This window comes from Cyclopterus lumpus, chromosome 16 (assembly GCF_009769545.1).
Source record: "Cyclopterus lumpus isolate fCycLum1 chromosome 16, fCycLum1.pri, whole genome shotgun sequence".
Taxonomy (NCBI): domain Eukaryota; kingdom Metazoa; phylum Chordata; class Actinopteri; order Perciformes; family Cyclopteridae; genus Cyclopterus; species Cyclopterus lumpus.
The window spans coordinates 12,306,458-12,327,278 of record NC_046981.1 but is presented as its reverse complement, the minus strand read 5'-3'; the positions used below and the strand labels follow the sequence as shown (position 1 = coordinate 12,327,278).

General features: G+C 40.5%; 2 protein-coding genes and 1 long non-coding RNA gene across 7 annotated transcripts; 2 read left to right on the top strand and 1 right to left on the bottom strand.

Annotated features, from left to right (window-relative positions):
* Positions 1-2,829: 2,829 nt before the first annotated feature.
* On the top strand, positions 2,830-8,774 carry LOC117745460 (lymphocyte activation gene 3 protein-like). 4 transcript variants are annotated; one of them, XM_034553825.1, is made up of 9 exons: positions 2,830-2,931; positions 3,982-6,083; positions 6,206-6,326; positions 6,503-6,711; positions 6,907-7,167; positions 7,265-7,576; positions 7,663-7,920; positions 8,049-8,170; positions 8,410-8,685. In XM_034553825.1, the coding sequence occupies exons 2-9, from the start codon at positions 6,035-6,037 to the stop codon at positions 8,503-8,505; spliced, it is 1,428 nt and encodes a 475-aa protein (XP_034409716.1). In that variant the 5' UTR covers positions 2,830-2,931; positions 3,982-6,034; the 3' UTR covers positions 8,506-8,685. The 4 variants fall into 4 exon arrangements, 3 of the variants coding, with proteins under 3 accessions (XP_034409716.1, XP_034409714.1, XP_034409715.1); XM_034553823.1 differs by having other exon boundaries at positions 2,861-3,126; XR_004611235.1 differs by having other exon boundaries at positions 2,870-2,977; positions 3,982-4,130; positions 8,410-8,774.
* Positions 8,750-20,731, bottom strand: plekhg6 (pleckstrin homology domain containing, family G (with RhoGef domain) member 6). 2 transcript variants are annotated; one of them, XM_034553739.1, is made up of 15 exons: positions 20,541-20,731; positions 18,725-18,929; positions 17,821-17,955; positions 17,386-17,523; positions 16,626-16,721; positions 16,445-16,495; positions 16,036-16,185; positions 14,751-14,861; positions 13,618-13,767; positions 13,103-13,237; positions 12,877-12,996; positions 12,558-12,690; positions 12,349-12,464; positions 10,457-11,901; positions 8,750-9,369 (listed from the first exon to the last, which is right to left on the bottom strand). In XM_034553739.1, the coding sequence occupies exons 1-15, from the start codon at positions 20,558-20,560 to the stop codon at positions 9,192-9,194; spliced, it is 3,183 nt and encodes a 1,060-aa protein (XP_034409630.1). In that variant the 5' UTR covers positions 20,561-20,731; the 3' UTR covers positions 8,750-9,191. The 2 variants fall into 2 exon arrangements, with proteins under 2 accessions (XP_034409630.1, XP_034409631.1); XM_034553740.1 differs by lacking the exon at positions 16,626-16,721.
* LOC117745506 lies at positions 13,694-16,139 on the top strand. The gene is made up of 4 exons (XR_004611239.1): positions 13,694-13,803; positions 14,115-14,178; positions 14,564-14,612; positions 16,042-16,139. It is a non-coding gene; the product is annotated as an uncharacterized LOC117745506 (long non-coding RNA).
* Positions 20,732-20,821: the final 90 nt, after the last annotated feature.

The following is a 20,821-nucleotide window of genomic DNA, read 5'->3' as shown; positions in this document are numbered from 1 at the left end:
ACGTCACGTCCTTAAGAATTTGCCTCAGACGGCCAGCAAGTATTTTCTCCTCGTCCAGAGGAGTGTGTAAATAATTTTGAGACATTTGTATTTCTCTGATTCTTCTGCGTTCCTGCTGTCTCTTCAAAGTCCTCAAACACTTCTACCTGCTTGTGTTAAATACAGCGGAAAGAAACTCTGGGTTATAGAGTTTCTCGACTGACTATGCCTTTGATTACAAATCTTGGACGTCACGTCCTTAAGAATTTGCCTCAGACGGCCAGCAAGTATTTTCTCCTCGTCCAGAGGAGTGTGTAAATAATTTTGAGACATTTGTATTTCTCTGATTCTTCTGCGTTCCTGCTGTCTCTTAAAAGTCCTCAAACACTTCTACCTGCTTGTGTTAAATACAGCGGAAAGAAACTCTGGGTTATAGAGTTTCTCGACTGACTATGCCTTTGATTACAAATCTTGGACGTCACGTCCTTAAGAATTTGCCTCAGACGGCCAGCAAGTATTTTCTCCTCGTCCAGAGGAGTGTGTAAATAATTTTGAGACATTTGTATTTCTCTGATTCTTCTGCGTTCCTGCTGTCTCTTCAAATTCCTCAAACACTTCTACCTGCTTGTGTTAAATACAGCGGAAAGAAACTCTGGGTTATAGAGTTTCTGGATTGACTATGCCTTTGATTACAAATCTTGGACGTCACGTCCTTATGAATTTGCCTCAGTGATTCCTGTCACAGGACCTCACATCGGATCAGGAAAATATTCCCAAAAAACAGAAAAAAACCTTTCACAGGAAAAAAGGGTAGAAACCTTCAGGAGAGCAACAGAGGAGGATCCCTCTCCCCGGAAAGACAGAGGTGCTATAGATGTCATGTGTACAGAATGAACAATGTTACAGAGCATTTCACTCAATATGAATCATCACAGTTCACATTAGGCGAGAGGTCATCATTCACACTCACCTCAGCCAGAGAAAATGTTTAGAGGGGAGGAAGTGCGCTGTATTGAAGAGTGCCGAAGTTCTTTACTAGGTCGTTGACGTCAAATTGAAATGGTAAGCAGACAGAGGCTGTGTAGTCGGCAAACATTGCAGTTAATCCTACTACAAGAAGTATTGTCGCAATTACAAGAAGTATATTCACAATGCTGATGCCAACATACAATCCTACTTTCAGAACACCTTTTGCACAGCTAAGCCACAAAGGTCTGGTCTTCACGTCTTCAGGCGTACTCTCATCTGTGTGATACTCAGATGCCGACTCATCTGTGTGATACTCAGATGCCGACTCATCTGTGTGATACTCAGATGCCGTCTCATCAGATGCCGCCTCATCTGTGTGATACTCAGATGCCGCCTCATCTGTGTGATACTCAGATGCCGCCTCATCTGTGTGATACTCAGATGCCGCCTCATCTGTGTGATACTCAGATGCCGTCTCATCAGATGCCGTCTCATCAGATGCCGACTCATCTGTGTGATACTCAGATGCCGTCTCATCAGATGCCGTCTCATCAGATGCCGTCTCATCTGTGTGATACTCGGATGCCGTCTCATCTGTGTGATACTCAGATGTATTCACCAGGAGGCTCTCATCCCTCTGATTCTCAGCTGAGTCGGTATTTTCAGCAGAAATACAGCTTTCCTCTCTCTGATTCTCAGATGAGTCGGTATTTTCAGCAGAAATACAGCTTTCCTCTCTCAAATTCTGATGGTCAGCAAGTATTTGTTCCTCCTGCCTCATCTTGAGCATTTTTTTAGGATCACAGATGGATTTTTGTTGTTTAGCTGTCAGAGACTTCAATTCAGCAAGCTCATTACTGGTGCTCGCATTCTGCTCACTTAAAAATATTTCCCTTTTCTGAAAATCCTTTAGAGCTCGACTCAATTGTTTGATCTCTGACATATTGTTGACAATAATCTGCTTCTGTTTTTCTATAACCTCATCTGCATCCCTTTTGGCTAAGTGAACTTCTCTTACTTGACAGTGAAGGTCTTGCACTGTTAAACACAAACGTTCAATGTCTTCTTGTTTTTCCTTTTTCGGAGATTCGAGGTGGACCTCATTAGCAATCAAGCTCTTAGTCAGGATTGTCATGTCATCCTGCACATCTTCAACTTCTGCCTGCATATTACTATTCTTTGCCTTTAGAATGTATTTCTCAAATTCATTCTGGGCCAGTTTATCACTACCTAACTCATTCTGCTGGATCAGAGCCATCTCTCTTTCCTCGTAATCCTGCAACGTTGACAAAAGGTTTTTAATCTTTATTTTCATTGTCGTTTTGCCATGACTTTCTTTCTGAACGTCCTCTAAACGCACCTTAATGTCATCAACGGTTGCATTCAGACTGTAAATCTCTGTTTGCTTTTGGTTTTTTAGAAATTCTAATTCTAACTCCTTCTCTTCCAGCTTTCTCTTGAGCTTAGAAATTTCCTCATGGTGACATATTTCTAATTCATGCACCGCCCTGTCAGTTATACGCCTGGCTTCAGATGTTTGTTGCTGTCCAAAGAGCTCTGTCTGGGAGTTCAGTGATTGTATTTTAAGATACATAGATTCCTCCTGGTCATGAGACTCAAGGGAAAACGCTGACCCAACGATATGTGATTCCTCCATTTGTGGAGTAGCGTGTAAATAATTTAGAGACATTTGTATTTATTTTGTTCTTCTGCGTTCTTGCTGTCTCTTAAAAGTCCTCAAACACTTTTGTTTACCTGCTTGTAGAATACAGCCAAAAGGATCTGGGTTATAGAGTTTCTGGACTGACTTTGCCTTTGATCACAAATCTATGACGTTGCGTTCCGGGTCTGCGACTGGACACGCCCATTTTACACGGGCTGCGTCAGAGATGACGTGTGCGTTCTTGAGACAGGCATTTTCCCAGAATGCATTTTGCACCAGCGACAGGGGAAAATGGCGGAGGAGAAAATTCACATTAGAAAGTAGACATTTTCTAAATACTACCGTTGTTGAGTAACGGAATGTAATGTAAGGATGTTTTCGGGCGAGAAGTTAGTTGTGTTAGCATCAAATCTGGTGTTGGTTTGTCGAGATTCAGCCGATTTAAGGATATGCGTCAACGATTACGGAGATTTGAGGTCCGGCTCTTGGGTTCAGTGAGCCTCGCAGCACCGGGGGTCAGCGCTCATGTTGCACGCCAAGAGAAGCCTGATCTCGGCAGGACTCTTTTAAATGATCCGCTGGCTCCGATGTCTCCGTAGCGATTACACATAATAATAATTCGGTTTTGGAGGATCTAACAAGCAATCTCTGGTCTCATAGTTTCCCCCCTGGGGATGAATAAATTACATATCTAATCGTATTATTTGTTCACAAGTAAATCAGTTTGACTGAGGGTTAAGATTTATAACTTTATATTTAAATTGAATTTAACTGGACCAATTTGTTATTTATAAAAACGATACATATACAATTATATGTGTATCTATATAAATATATATAATAGATATATATAAATATATATATATAATTATAAACACAAACAATTAACGTTATGTGTATCTACATAACTATATATATATATATATGAAATATATATATATTTATAAACACAATATATATACAAGTATATGTATATCCATATATATTTTGTTTTTGTACACAATGTATATATCTCTACAATCTCATATGTGTATGTCTGTGAAATGCAGAATTTGTCTCCTTTAAATGCAGCCGAGAAATTAATATTTGATTTGATTTATATTGACACTTTTTAATGTAGGTATTGAAAAACAAGGTACCTTATAACATCACCGTTTTGTTTAAATGATCGGTTATGTTACGTGACGTTAGTTAGAGACCCGAGCTCACGTTACTGGAGCCGCTGCGCTGTTATCAGCAGCTCGGCTGCTCACATCGGCCGTCTCTTAAAGCATGTAATGAGGTTAATGGACCACCGTGAGCAGCTAGTCAGGTCATGAATATCAAAATGTTTGATCTAAATAAATGATTTTCCCTCTTATGACTTACAGACTTGAAGGATGTAGTGTGCGGTCATCAACTTTCTCTAACTCATCAAGAAATCCCCAAATCATCTGCATTCCCTCATGCTCAAAGCTTGTTTCCATGTGAGGGGCATTTTCCTTCAAAGTGCCTTCACCTCATATTCAGATACAGTGAGGTGAGTAAACATCGGCTGTAGGAGAGACCACCTCACAATGAGTGACACACAATTGACCCCACATTCTTATTGTGAGAAAAAACCAAACTAATGCCACAGCAGTAACAAAAAATACATTGAATCACATTCGTTTGGGGTGAGGAGGAGGTTCTGGGTGGATGAAATGACAAGATGTAAGACATACATATCATCGTATCACTCACCCAGCAGTCACATGGCTGTTACCACGGAAAATATCTCAAGATGAAGAAAAACAGCTCTGTGGTTTCACCCACATATTCTCTGGCATATCTATCCATCTCCGTGACAGTCCAAACCTCAATGTGTCTAGATATGCGTTCTACATACCTTTTTTATAATAGTTTTTGTTAAGTTTCCGCAAAAAGTAGTTGTGATATATCAAATTCTTTTTACATCTTTTTTTACCTTCTTCTTTTACCTCCTTACCTTATTATTTCCGTCATTAGTGTCTTTTTAAGGTCTATATCTTTTAAATGTCTATATCTAAAGAGCTTTATTAATACAGAACACAGGTGTATACAATACAGGAATGTACTCATGTATTATACAGGTTAAGTATACTACAGTGATCAACCGTATTTAGCATTTATTTGCAGTATATAAACATTTAATAAACTATTTTAAAAAAACACTAATGTAGTTATCAGCTTATATGTGGATACTTTTATGTACTAATGTAATAATCAACAATTATAACTTCTCCCATGTAGAAATATTTTAAATTGTAACAACTGTTTTTACACTTTATTCAATGTTTGTTTGTACTGTATACCAGCACTTATGGCACTTATCAACAATTATCATTGTTGATAAATGTATCGATAATATCTGATTGGAGCTATATTAGTGAGTTATAAACAGTTCATCAAATGTTTATGTACTCCTTATAAATGATAAAGTTAAGTTTTTTCAATCGGGGATAAATACATATTATTTATGGCAATACATATTAAAAACACAGCCTGAGCTACTTCTACCTTTATTTTTCCATTCTTTAAATATTAACAATTAACTGCATTAAATGAAAGAGGCTAAAATGTCGGCTATCAAACACACATTTGACTGGCAGTGTAGGTCTGTTTCTACTGCAGCGACAGGAATTGACGGAAAGGAAAAACAGAACCGAGCGTGGAGGCGATGATTCACTTTCACGAATATTCATCGGAAGATGATACCATATAACTGAATGGCCACGTTCTCATAAACCTGTTGATGATGATGATGATGGTTGGGAGGAGAACTGTGCGTTAAGCGGTGGTTCTGACTGGCAGTGACGAAGGAGAGGTGACAGGGTGGTTTGGCGTTTGCGGTTTTGCCATTTCGGTTTCAAAGCAACAACTGAAGGGATTCGTAAACAAGTAACATTCATTGCATGTGTGGAGAATAATTGTAAAGTATTTGACAGCATATTTCAAGCTCAGCACTATTTTTAAGGGACAAATACAGTATGCACAAACTATCCGATACTGTGCTTGTGTCGTGTGTAAGCTTCGGCTTTCAAATTGAATAATGTTACATATCGTTACACAATTTATTTGATGTGAAGAAAGAAACGGAAAGAAGTAGAGAGAATCCGTGGGAGGAAGTGGGTCTCCCTGTTTACATCTTGTCAGTTTCCAGGCTGACAAAGACAGACGCATCAAAGCCGGGCTTGTAGCTGAAGTCACATGATCAGCAGAGCAACTACCAAATACTCCGCCTCCTTTTGGCACCTACAGGTTCATATAAATACCTCACAAAAACACATCGGAGAGCACACTTAGCAAAGAAAGACGTTTGCGATTTGAAAAGAGAGCAAATAGAGATTCAAGAAGGGGATAGAGATTACAGGGACATTTGTGGAAACGTTGAAACAAATAAATAAAAATCAAACCAACATAAAGATGCCGTTGGACTATTTCATCTTTGTGATGATCACCTTTCTTTTGACAGGTAAATATATACTTTTTTTACCCTGATGTTTGTCACCTTTGGTATAAACATCTCCATGAGATGCATCTATTTGTTTTGCACATTTTCTTTCTAAAGTGAATATCCTGTTGTTTCTTCTGCAGCGGCTCATTGTGAGGAAACTGAGGTTTTTGCTGAAGCCGGCTCTCGGGCTGTGCTCCCCTGTAAATGTAGCCCGCTGTACCCATTTATCCCCACCATCCTCTGGAGTAAAGCCAACAAAGGGTAAGACACAACGTTTCGTTTGCTGCCTCCACTTGTCTACATTCTTTTCCCCGTTTTGATTCATCTGTCCAGCTAGAAACAACCACAGATCCCACACATTGCCTCCCTCCTTCAACTCCACAGTTGCAGCTACATGCTGATGACTCTGGATTGTTTGTGACACCTTCCGTCCACAGCACTGTTTGGAGAAAGGAAAGGAATGGTCTGCAGTACTGGGGCTATAGCTGGTTTCAACGCGTTAGATGCCCCAACTCCCGGTTTGAAAAAGGCGATTTCAGCCTGCAAATCAACAATGTCAGGGAGGGGGATGGAGGAGTTTACTCTTGCAGGGTGGAGCATGGAGACCAGGTCGTTGTAAAAGTGGTCACGCTCAGAGTCACTGAGGGTAAGAAACCCAGATGTGTTCTCCAATGTAGCATGCCAAGATAGTAATTCCACCAATTTGAAGATTTTTAGCTGCTATCATTTATAAACAAATCATTATAAACTTCACACAAATAAAACTCACGACTCGTTAGATCTGTCATAAATTAGCTGTAATATATGTCAATAATCTCATCCATGTCTGCATCCTTCACAGTGTCCATCTCTTCCTCGGTTCCCGTTTTTGGGATCGGCGTTTGGATCAGCTGTAAAGTGACTCCTTGGCCTCACGGAGCCACTGTGCGGTGGACATTGAACAACAGCCCATTTGTGCCTCAGGCTGGAATCGCCGCAAACAGGGGTACCACTGAAAATGTTGTGAGGGAAAAGGCAACCGCAAGACTGACTGGAAACTGGACCTGTGTGGTGGACTACAAGGGCAAAGAGGGGCGAGCTTCGGCAGCTCTGGCTGTGAAGGGTAAGAATCTGAGCAAAAGGGATTATTATCTTCAGGAAATTAAGTTTGGTTTACCTTTTTTCTCTTAACCTCTCCCTCCCTCTCTTTTCTCTCACAGGTGTCATCCACCCATCCAAAGACGATACTAAAGTGTATGCTGCTGTGGGATCTGCAGTCACACTCCCCTGTGTGTTCTCCCCTAGTTTGATCCCCTCTAATCCTGTCTGGGAAAAACTGAAACCCGGGTTTCTTTTTAAACCTGCTCCTGGTCGCCTTCCTACCTCGTTCTCGTCATCGTTCTCTCAGCACCCCTCTGATCAATCTGCCAGTTTGAAAGAAGTCGGGTTGGAGGATGAGGGCAGGTACAGATGCTCTGGCAGCATAGCAGGACAACGGTTGACTCGAAATATGCAGCTTGTCGTTGCCAAAAGTAAGCTTGCTTGGGTTCAGTTTAAGTTTAATCCACAGAATCTTTCTTTTTGCCACCAACACTACATTGTCTTGTTTTTCTCTCAGTTCACAGCAGCATCCCGTCAAAGGACACAGGCTCTGCAACGCTGACCTGCCAACTGACAGACACGAGCGAGGTCACCGACTATGAGTGGGTTCATGTGGTCTATGACCTCAATGGCACCCGATCAGTTGGGTCCCTCCAGAAAGGGAAGTCTGTGAGTATAAGCAGAGTGTCCAAGGAGAACCAGGGCGAATGGGCATGTCGTTTCTACGGGAGAGACGGCATTTTGGGAAATATAACATACCACATTCAACTGATGAGTAAGTATACGTTTTCTGTTTGTGTTGTGGGAAATTAATATACTCAAAATATTCCTACATTGATGCCCATGCAATAATATCATATTGTGCCTTTATCTGATTTTTTTTTTACATTGTCTTTTCCACAGGTGGTCTAAGTGGACAAACATCTTTGGGTGTCTCACATAACACTGCTGCCATGGTTGGTCTCAGCTTTCTCCTCCTTGTCCTGCTGTTGATCTTGGCTCAGATGTACAAGAACCACCGACGGGTAAATATCTTCTGAAACGTACCACTGTTCAAAACAACGAGGAGGAAAGCATTTTTGTGTAACTAACATTTCATTTTCCCCATGAATTTTCACCTTGAAATGCGTGTCTCTGTTTCGAGATGTCACTTTATTCCAGAATTTTGCTTGCAAGAAATCGTATTAAACGACTTCTCATATAATATGGAAATTAAGTATTAAAAAATGCCAAAAAATGACACTTTGCGTCTCTTTTTCCACAGAGGAAGAGGATCTTTCAGTACCCTGCACTGGAGACAATTGTTCATACCGTCTCAAATGAGCGGGAGGAGAGAGAAAGAAAACAAGTGAAAAACTAAAGACATTAAAGCAGAGGCATCTAAACTGAAGTGAGATCTATCTTCTTCATCTTTGCAATATTTTGGGAGACTTCTGTTTGCACAATAATTGTAAATACTGTATTTTCAGAGCAAACATTGTAGTGGTATTGTTGAATTTGAAATGTTGTGTATTATCTTGTTATTTGTGTCTTGTTATCTTGTATGTTTTCAATTATCTACTGTATGTGATTTGTTTCTATGTAAACATATTGAGAATACAATGTTTTACAAATAAAGTACATTTAATGGAAATACATCTGGTGAATTCTTTATTATATTATTATTATTATTATTATTATATACAATCTGTAATTTACAGGTAAATGAAATGGGAAAATATTACTGATGTAAATGTTGTATACGGTTATGTATAAAAATCCTGTTGAATTATATTTACATTAAAAAAATTCACTCTGGACAGGAGAATGAAAGATCGATCTAACATCATGGAAAACTGGAATGTTGCCAAACTGCTGGAAAGATGATTGTTTTTTGTCTTTTGGACATCACCACAAAAATGAAGCCTACGGTCCGTGTTAATTTGGCCCTCTGTAGTTCACATTCACAGACTGAATTTTATATTCAGCATAACAGTTGCTTTTTCATTGGCAGTATCGTTTTGGATCCGCTCAGTGAGGGCAGGACTCTGATGTGTAGCTTCAAAACTACACCTGACTATACTCCCTGTCGTCTTGCTCTGAAAGTCCGGGGATATCCCAGGAGGCCAAAGATCCGGGGATGTCCTCCAGAAACCCTTCATCTCCAGGCTGTAAAACATCCAGGACTTCATCATCTAAGCACCAGCCCGTCCAGTCCACATTTACTCCGTCAGTGAAGAAAACACTAAAGAAGGTGAGAGATGGAAACAGAAGGTCAAAATGAATTATTTTACAACATTAACTGTGCATGTACTTTCCCTACTACTGGATATGCATGTGTTCAGGTAAACACTTCCTTCAAGAGTTGCCACACTGACTCAAAAGGGGATAATGCATTGTCATTTTATTATTATAACTGCATGAACTAAATTCTGAAGACTTTCCATTTGTAAAAGAAAAATGGAAAAAGTCGAAAAAATACCCCAAAACCAGCAGAACATTTCCAGCCGACTCAACACTGAAAACTGATTGAAATAGTAAAGATTTGACCATTTTAAACATACATTTAATTAAATTACAATTAAATGTAAACAACACAGAACAAAGTATTAAGAGGACATGCCTACTAAATGTGACTTTAAAGAAAAACTTGTTTGACTTTAAAAGAAGAGGACCTGGGCTTTTGTCAGAAAGCATCCACCCTACTGAAGTGTCCTTGAGCAAGCAAGACAATGAATAAACACAAGCCCCAGGGAAACTGCTCCATAGCTGCACAACCTGTGCCCTGAACTGGAAGGTGCAAGTAAAAATAAACAGTGGCTTTCGAGGCTCTACTTGTTCTATGCCGTCCAGATATATGCCTGTTCTGTGGTACAAACATTGAGACTACTAATTGTAAAGATAACAATATTTGCCATTCTTAATTAAGTCACATGCCAATTTTATGAATGAAGTGCATGTTTTCTTTGATACCGGAGGCATTTTTGACATTCTTCTAAAGCTTTAGTTGGTTCTTCCAGGAGGTGCATCATTGTTTGGATGAATTTATATGTATTAATTGATAAATTATATTTATTGCTTGGTTGGCTCGACTGACTCAACGACTGTAATTCTTTCTCGGAAATGTGATAGTTTGTGTTTTTGTTTTGTATTGTACATCGTTTATATGTCATTTGTTGTGTCTGGGCTAAGTTGTGTCTTTTGCTTTTTACTGTGCAAAGGAAACTTTTCCCTTCATGATTCAAAATGGAATCCATACATTACCCCAACAATATGTTAATATTGTCAAAACAAAAAAAACATGTGAACGTAAAAGACAATGTCAAACTAACCTGTTGCTCTTGTCATCGTCATCTCCGTCCACCAGCTGCTCCTTCCATCCTTTACTCACTGTGAGGGCTCGGTGTCTTATCAGCTCCACCTCCTCCTCCCACCCTGTTTCTCTGTCTCCATCCATGGGCGATGGTGAAGGTGTGGTGGAAAACGAGGGGGAAGGAGGATTCCTTGAACTCAAATTGGCCATTTTCACTTTTCTGTCTCTTTTCAATACATCCCTCTCTTTGGCTCTTTCCAAAAGACTCTCCAGAGCTGAGTGGTCTCTGTTTGATTTTGGGAAAGGTGCATCCTCTGCTTGGGGAAACGTGTACAGACTACTGGTGTGCAGGCCAAGTCCATGGCCTCCTTCATTGATGATGTTAGGAATAGAGGCCCTCCTTCGGGGTTTCACTCTGTTATTGACGTTAGGATCAGGAAGCTCAGATTCAGACAATGTTTGGGGGTCTGGAGAGAGTCTATCATGCATGTTCAAAAACATCCCTTGGTTATGCTTCAGGGAGCCCAGCTTTAGCACCCGGTGTGACTCTGACCCAGATGGAAGAGAGTTTCTTTTCACGGGGCTATTTGGGTTGGAGAAAGAAAGGCTGTTTGTCTGTCCTGAGTCCTGGAAGAACTGATGAGATATCTGAGAAGAGGGGCTCTGCTGGGTATTGTTTGGCCTCCTCCTGCGTAAACCGGGTGACTTCAAATTTTTGGAGCAACCCCAAGACTCTGGAGATGTCTGCATGTCTCCAGACTGGCTGCTGTCAGAATTTCTCCTGGAGTCCTGGTTCACAGACTGAGAATCTGAGTCCCTATTGGTTGATATTTCTTCCTCTTGTGCTTGTCCTAACAATTCAGACTCCTCCCTGAACATATCTGGTTGGTCAGGAAGGTGTATAGTACTTTCTTCTTCCGTTGGATAGTCAATATCTGGATATAAGACAGCCTGTGGCCCAGCAGTATTGTATTGTAATGGCTCAGCTGCTATACCATGACGGAAAGTATCCAGATTTGGGGCAGATTGTGCCCTGTGGTTCCACACTCTTTGCCCCCTTTTCTCTTCTTCCTCTCTGTGGACCCTGATGTTGTCTCCTCTCGCTTCCATTTCTATCCATTCATATCCATTGACTGCTTTTTGCCAACCAGCCTCATGCACTAGTGTACGGTTATTCACATTGGGCTGGGAGTGCCAACAAGTTAAAGCAGGATTTGTCGTGGTTTCAGCATCTGGAGGTTGATGCTGTTCCTCTGCTTCTTTAGACGCCAACATCCCATTTATTGATTGGGGGATAATATGTTCATCCACAAAAGTCTCTTGTCTTGATTGCGTAAGAGGCTGTTCTTCGGTCTCCATATCATCCATCTTGGCTTCTGTGAGAGGTTTGGCATCCAGCTGCCGGATTTTCCAATTTTCCAGTTGTCTGTTACTCTCAGTCTGTCTCTGGGTCCACAGTGTTTCCTGACAACATAATATAGAAAATTATAAGTAAAAATAAGTATGTTATTTGTAATTCTGTTTCATAAAACAAGACTAAAACTCAGCCATGCCAGTGGCTCTTAGACACAGAGCTAAATGCTAACATCAGTATGCTAACATAATGCTATGATTGCTGATGTTTAGCAGGTATAATGTTCACCTTAACATAACAGTTGTACAGACATTTCACTCAAAATCAGAAATGTGAACCCCTGGTGGTGCGAGAGGAAAAGTCAGGGGACCACCAAAGTATTTCAGAATTATATTCTACTAACCATGGATGCCTGTGAACATCCATCCAATAGTTGCTGACTTTTGTCTGGACCAAAGTGACTAAACAGAGCTGCCCTTAGACGCTGCTCGCGTGGCAGCAAGTTAAATTGGACTTCTATCATTTTAAAAGATTTGGTCAGAGATGTACATTTTTACCTTTGCCTGGTGGATGGTGGAGACCCATTTAGAGCAGCTCCCTGAGGTACTGGCTGCAAATATGTAGACATTTATAGCACTCCGAAGCTCGCCTACCTCCACGAGAACAAATGAACCTGAGATAGGAGAAAGAGGAATGATAATGGGATCTATAATATATTTATACAGAATCCAGCTGTCTTTTTGTTACATAAAAAAGTGTTACTCACAGCCATCTTTCAGTGCGATGCAATAAGTTCTGTCGAGGGCCAGAGGAGGTCGAACTACCTTCAGCCGCTCTCCTTTCTTCTGGACTTTGGTCATTAGAAGGACATCTGAGAAAAGTAGAGCCACTACCTCGAGCTGCACCGTACCATGCGTGAGGAAACATGAGAAAGTCAAAAGAGCGGCGACAAGAGATACACTGGATTTTTTTTTTTTAAACCTTTATTTAACCAGGTGAGTCCCATTGAGATTTAAAATCTCTTTTTCGAGGGTGACCTGGCCGAGACAGGCAGGATTAACAGTAAGCACATTGGCTCTGCTCACCTTGCTGTCTTTTCTCTCCCGAATCTTCAGGTTCTCCTCCAGCAGAAGCTTGCGTACGACTTCAGGACCCACTCCTCTGATGGGGCACGTTAGGTCAAACTGACAAATCTCTCGGACATGCTGTCAGTTGCACAAGATATTAGAGGGAATATCAGTTTATTTTGGCAGAAATCTATAATGTTCAGTATTGTTAGAGAAAGGAAACGGTCTTTAAAGACTATTTTACCGTGTCAATATCTTCATTTATGCACTCCACTTCGTATCCCTCCACCCTCTGAGCAGAAATATTGAGAGCGAGTTGCTCATCTTGGAGCTTCAGGTGGTCATTGATGCTCTCCAAAAAACTGTTTACACTGGATAACTGGAGAGGAGAAAGAAGAAGGTGGTTGGTGGGAGTTTTGTTGCTCTGCAGAAAACACAATACGTTGTGCCTATTTCATTCCTTAATTTAAGGAGGAAGATGTTAAACATTTTAGCAAGAACATTTTACCCAAGGTATGGAATATATTACAGTGGAATTCTTCTCAACCCATGTCCCATTTGGGTTCAAATGTAGTGTTTAAAATTGAAAAATGTTACCAAAGATAGCAGCCATTCTCCTCCATATTGACATCATCGTCAAGCTGCATTCTCATACCTAAAACCTTCATTTTAAGATAAGATGACCTTTGAAATGGGGTTTGTGGCTATAACTCTAGAGATACAGTTAGGGAAAAATGTTGAACAAGAAGCAGTTAGTACCATGCCTCTGAGTGTGTGCTGTACATTAGGATCCTGGGTGGTTTTCAGCACGGCCATGAGAAGCAGAGGATACTTTGTGATCCTCTGATGGGGTTTGGCCTGCATGTCCCCGAGCCGCATCCGCTCACACTGGGGGTGAGTCTCCACCCACTGGACAGGACCAGAACAGAAGAGCATTGCCCACAAGTCAGTGATTCAGATTTAAACTGTTTTTTTTTGTTATCACATAGTGCCTTTAATACATTACGGAAGTGTATTTAAAGGGTTAGTTCACCCAAAAGCATCATACATATATTTTTTTCAAACCTATATTGTTTGTGCTTCTCAAAGCTATTTGAAGGTTAGACTTAAAAAATCAATATCAACTCATCTTTCCACAGGTAATGTCCTAGTTACGCTATAATCCATACTGTGGAGAGTTTTCAGCAGTTTTGATTGAAAACGTTTTCAATTAATTTACTGTGGATTACCCTAAATAATATTGTTTTTCTATTCAGCTCTACAGTATTGGAGTAGTGGCAGGAGACTGATAACTCAAAGCCTTGACAAATGAAGAGTTAGGTGAGATGTGTTTTTTGTTTGATTCGAATGAGCAGACCCTTTAACGCCCACCAAGTACCATTTCCTGGTCAAATGTCTCTTTAACTGTTAAACAAAATAATATTATCTCTCACTCAGGTTGACAAGTGTGATGGTATGACATAAGTGAAACAATACTGTATGTTGAATAAACACATTTGCAGTCGTACACAAGTTAGCATTGCTAATTGCATTGCTATTATGTGTATCTGCTGCAGGACACACTTGTCTTACAGTCACGATTCCCATAAATGTTCTTCACATTGTGAACAAAAAATACTTTCAGGGGATGTTAAGTCTGAATCATTTAGAGAAAATGTTTGCTTGACAAGGGGTTGCCCATCTGATTATGACCGGTCGCCCACAGGGTTATGAAAACATCACAGACCACAAAGTGTCATCGTTAACAATATACAGTAAGTCATTACATTTAATTCCATTCAAGCGCACTCAGTGGCAATAATGGGGTTTGTGTGGGAGAGTAAGTCAGGCCGTCTGAGGTTGTTTTTTATGTGCGCATGTTGATCGTATTTGCTGTCTGCTGCTTCCTGTACCTGAACATAAGTGAGGAAATGTGGGTTGCCCTCCATCTGCCTGCGTGTGAACTCCAGATTATTTTCCTCCTCCCAACAGTAATGCTGATAGGAGGAAAAGCGCTCGTGGAACTGCGGACAAAAAGAAAAGGAAGATTAATGACAATGAATAAATAAAGAAATCCATTACATGTTCTATTTAAAGTCCCAGTGAAATGGAAGTTACAGCATCTTTCTGTACTGTGATGCATTTAAATAAAATCCTTAGCATTTGATTGGGCCGCTAAAAAGTGGGCTGTCTTAGAATATAGCTGATAAGGAGACAGAGGACTGTTGCTCCCCACAATCCTCTCTTGTTGCTGATTGACGGATGGATGGATGTCAATGATGGTTGAAATTGGTTGGTACTAGCTTACGTAAGCACACTTTATGTTTTTTTTTCCAGGAAGAAAGGTTTCGATGTTTATTGCAATTTATTTTTGCATAGTTAAATTGGTGCATAAAATGATCGAGGATGAATGCATTTTTCATCCCATGTAGACTTTAAAGAGTAACTCCACCAACTGCAACACCACACCCGTACCTTCGACAAAACTATCCACAATCGAGTTGCATTGTGGGTAATGCATGCAGAGGAAAGAAAAATGCACGGAATAAAAAAGAAAACATATCTCTGGTTCATTGATTTTTATTTTATTATAAAAACGGTCTGACAATGTTGTAGGAGTGCAATGCTTAACTGGTGGAGCACTCTCTTAAGTATATTCAGATCAGCATGTTTGTGGGAGATTATGTGAAAACAGAGAAACTGAGTTTATCCATAACATCCACAAACAGGATTTTTAGTTTTGAGCCGATGTACCAGAGGGAGCTGGAGAAACCTGAATACGTACTGGGAACGCTACTGGTGGCTTGAAAGGCATGTTTAACGAAGAAATGGCCCGAGAAATACCTTGTGTTGAAGTGTATGATACTTATATAATGGAGAGAATGAAAATGATTACTTCATCCTTGATACCAGACCTTGTTTGAATATGCATAATACTCCTTTAACTAGTCATTTATTCATGTTGTCGCTATGTTTGAACTATTTTACGTGCTGTTGGATCATTTTATAATTTACCTGAACAACATAACTGGTCATTTGAAAAGTTCAATATTTATTTGTGAAAAGTAGTAGAGAGAGCCTAAATACCTCAACACAATACCGTCTGTAGGTAAACTATTTGAGTAAATATACTACTGACAGGCAGAAACACACCACTAAATGTGTTTGTCATGCATCTTGCAAACAGTGAGTTCTCACCTGCAGGCAACCAGCCTCTAACGCCATGGGGTCAAAGGGCTGGCCTGTCCTCCGGACTTCTTCTAACATGGGATAAATCACTTCCTGCCAGAACAGCTGGTGTGCGGTGAGGATGGACGGAAGGTCAAAGAAAAGCAGTTCAGGGGTCACCTGTCAACAGGAGGAAGGAAAGACAAATAAAACATCAGAGCGTTAAACTCCCCTGCTTTGTCATATTTTTCCGTCTTCTCAATGGAAATCTGTTGTTGTTCTACATTTTCCACTCGTGTGTTGTACTCTGTGTCAGCAAGAGCAGATGTTCTCGTTGTGACGATCAATGTATGTCAGAGGCATGCAGAACAGTGGAATATAGGCCTGCAGATCGCGTGTGTTTACAGTTTAGATGAGGCTGTGTGCTCTGCAGACTGACCTCCAGGAGAAATCCATGCTGGTGCAGGTTGACAAGGGCTGCAATAACCAACTGTGAGAAGGAGACACAGCTTTGGTAAACATCCTGTGGAAAATCCCTTTTCAGCTCTGACACACTGTATGTTAATAGAAAGACTTCATTTCAATGACACTGTGACAGCAGGTAAAGGGCGACACATTACGTCTGTGATGATAATTAGTTTGTTGATGTAGGTGAGCTCGGTGTGGACGAACTCCCACAGCGCCTCTTGTTGGTGTCTCTGAATCCTAGACATCGTCTGGTCATTCAAACAAGTCAGAGGAAGAAAGATGATTCGTACAGATGCTTCAAGAATGTGTCAAATGTACATACTGAGCAGGTATTTGACAGTAAGATCAGGAGAATTACAAGGTAATGACAAGTCCACATATTTCTCATTGCCCACAAATCCAATGAAGAGAACAAAGATAATATCTCAGTTATTTCCCACTTCGCCCGCTTGTATGGATCTCTAAGGCCTACTCATTCATATAATAGACATACATCTTTAAAAACAGGTGATTACAAATGTACTTGTATTTTGCATTTTTTTTAAATGCACAATAATGTAACAGCTGGACACTGCAAATGCTACTCAAACAGGAGTTTATGTTGCATTTGTTGTGGACAATTTCCAGCTGTGGATTTGATGCAGTATTTACAGCAACAGGATGGATCTTGTGTGATCGACTTAAATAGACTACAGTGTCCGTGTTGATGAAGGAATATGTCAGCCAGTAAAATGGTGTTGCTCATTAATGTGTTTTTAGAGCCTTGCACAACACTGGAGCTCTATGGCACAGAGGAATAAACTGCACGTATCAGTTGTTAGTAGGATCAACTCCTTGTCGGTGTTGGTCTTTTCATGGGATTTGTTCACATTGAGAGAAGCTCAAAATGTTGTTGAGTAATGTGTTACGTACTGAATGAGAGTCCACGATATCCGTCCAGTTCTTCTCCAGTGTAGTTCCCTGACTTTCCTCCTTCCACCTCCACTTAAGATTGAGCGGGACAGCAAAGGTCTCCAGATCCTGCTTCAACATACCCAGCTGACATCGCTCCTGGGGGGTTGTTCAAGACAGGGAGGACAACAATCAGAAGGTAGAGGATAGGGGGGAAAAATAGTCAGGGAGGAAAAAAAATTATGAAATAATGAGTCAGAAATTCTTTAGAAGTGATGCTTAACAGTTATTGTGAATATTTGCAGTAAGACGTTACATTTCAAGTTATGCCAACGGAGCAGAACTATATGTGCTGCAGTTGTTTTATTTTGGTTGTTTGAGTGTTACAATTAGAGTAATTCTTAATCTGTGTCTAAGCATGTCACCATGCAGTGGGATGAGCAGGAGACATGATACCTCAGACGCCGGGTTCTTCTCAGAGCCTCCCTGGCTGAACAGGACCTGCCTCAGTGCAGCTCTGGGTTTGGCTACTGCAGACGGGCCTTTATTCACTGTTGCTAAGTAAGTCACGATCTTCTGCTTTGTCCGCTTCTGGAGAGGGGAAATACCATTTTTAAGGTTGTGCATGTACAAAATTATTTCAACACACAATTATAAGATAAGATAAGAAAGTGAGCAAGAGACGAATCTGGACTATATGCATCTGTATCCATGATGTGAGCTCAGTGACACTGACACACATTTACTCTGAATTTCATACTTATTTTAAGCACTTGGACACATAATACTTAATGTGAAGTAAACGCCCTGCAAATCTTACTCTGGTAAAAATACTTGTTGTGCCAAATGGCCCCTTTCATAGTATCATATTTGTAATCACTAATTTAATCACTGATGCATTAATTTGTAAGCATCATTTTTGTTTTGAGTTTTTCGCTGTTTAATCTGCAAAACCCTTAATCTTATATAGACATTAATGGCTAGAGACAGAACTGAGAAAAAAAAAACGGTGCACATAATTCTTTGACCTGTTTTTAATTACTGTTTTAAAAACTATTTTTGAGTGTATATTGAAACCAGAGAGATTAAGGCGCATCAGTAAGAGATAAGATAAAGGAAGTGCTGTAAAAGTGCCACACTTCCTTATATGAAAAGTGAAGTAGATGTATAATGTAGATGTATAAAGTAGATGTGTAAAGCATAAAAGGAAACCCTCCATCCATCCATTAAAGAAAAAAACACAAGTAAAATACAATTAGCTCAAAGCTGTAATTCAGAATTGAACTTGAGTAAATGAGTTACTGGTGATGTCTGTGCAGCAGGCTGCCTCTGCCCTCACACTCCATCCCATTGCACTTGCCTGATAGCCAAACGTATTGAACTTGTGTTTGTCTGCTGACCCCTTGTGGTGATGGTTGATCTCTGCAGCTGCTGTCGTCCCGTCAACATCTGAATCTGTGTCCTTCTGCCTCTCCCCGTCCACACTGTCTCGCTGTGGGGCCGATGGCTCTCCCATCAGTGATACATTCCCCCCACCGGCTACATGCTGGGCCTTTGAGGAAAGGCTGAGGATAAACACACAGGGTTATTAAATGCCAAAATAAGGCGTGTTAGGGCACAGAGGAGAACAGTTTGTTACCATCAAAGGCTTTGCAAGAAAGGCATACAGTGGACGACTCAATGGAAGAACATTGTGTGGTTAGTTATTATTTTAAAGGGTTACTTAGACTTTCTTTACGGGGTTAAAGCATTATACATTCTAGGTAAACAAACACTGAATTGTCCACCAGATCATTCATGACTCCATGATGGCCACTCTTTAAAAACTGCTTCAACTTGAGTTCAGAATGATCCCTGTGATGGTTCAGCTTGAGCTCCATATGTTGATCCCCGAACAGAAAAAGACAAATAAAGATTTACAGACGTGAACTTTGCAGTTCTCCACTGAGCACACGAGGAACGTGGTTATTAAGGCATTCAAACATGACTTCTATATCAGCAAATGCAACTAAAACAATGAAACCTTTAGATGTTCAATTGCTTGATAATATTGCATCGGTAGGGTATTTTCATCTTTGTGCGCAAAATTATATATTATTATTATTATTATTATAATATATTAAATAGCACTATTAAATAACACAACTTACAAAGTATGTCACAATAAAACCATTAACGTGTCAAACAAACAAGAGTGACAAACACAAGAGCAACAAAGTAGAAGTATCTGTTAAGAAAGGAGAGGAAATATAAGAGAGTCTTGACAATATATTATTACAATTTCAGTGAATTTGATGCTCTAATAGTAAGAGGGAAACTATTCAAGAGTTTAGGGCCAAAGAAAGCAATTATCTCTGTCTTCCTTCATGTCATAGTGATGTGGACTCACAGCAGGTAACCAGGCTGTCAAAGACACAGACGTGTGTGAGATACTGTTGCATCTTACTGACAGCGATGCTCATTTAAGAGGACACCAGCAGTGTCACACGGCTGCAGCTCAAGTTACACAGCCAGGCAGGTCGGCGTGTAGATCCAGGACCCGTCTGATCAGACATCATCACAATGTGCACAATGTGCCGCTGCAGACGAAGGTTACAGCAAAGAGTGTCTACTACTGTATCTGAATGAATTATTTCACCAATTACTGATGTAGCAAATAGAGACGTGCCCATTGTAATACACTGATGCTGCTTAACAATGATGTGCGAGTGCAGAGAGGGACGACTGCTGTAACTGGTATTCATAATCATAATGATCCAGGTATTAGAAGTTGGTCTCAAAGCAAACGCTCTCACACAAGCAGACACACTGCAGACAGGTTAACTGCACTAAGGCGATACTGTCAAACATTCATCAGTGGCATACCTGTTAACAATCCCTGTCTGTATCCCGCAGTAACACAATCAAGATTAAAGTAGATTATGTTTGCAATTATACGACGTATTCAAAGATTAATAATAAATCCGTGAAAGCAGGCTTCCTGGTTTAATAGCCTCAGTGAAAACAAAACAAGAGCCAAAAGTACAATCCGTGGATCAACACAGCAGCTCCAAGGTGAAAGTGATTTCCTGCAGTGAACATGTCCAAGTAAATTGATGCTCATTAATATTGTGAGGCACTCACTGTCTCACACAACCAGATTTGGATTATAATTAACTAAAACGGTAAGACTGTACCTGGGCTTGGTTGGATCCATTTTCTTTCAGACAGTCATCTTTGGTTTCTATTGACTCTCTCTCAGCCTGGAGCGGCCCCTCCCTCTCTTCCTTTGACCTGCAACTGGCCGGACGGGAACGACTGGATTCTGCAGCCGACACATCCGTACTCAGGGCTGGCTGTCGTGTCGCAGGTCGGAAGTGCTCAGTGGAGCGAAGGTGGTGCACGATTGCTTTAAGGATGATCTACTGTTGTTTCATGTCAATCAGGCGTATTGTTCACTGTCAGCCAACAGGAGGAA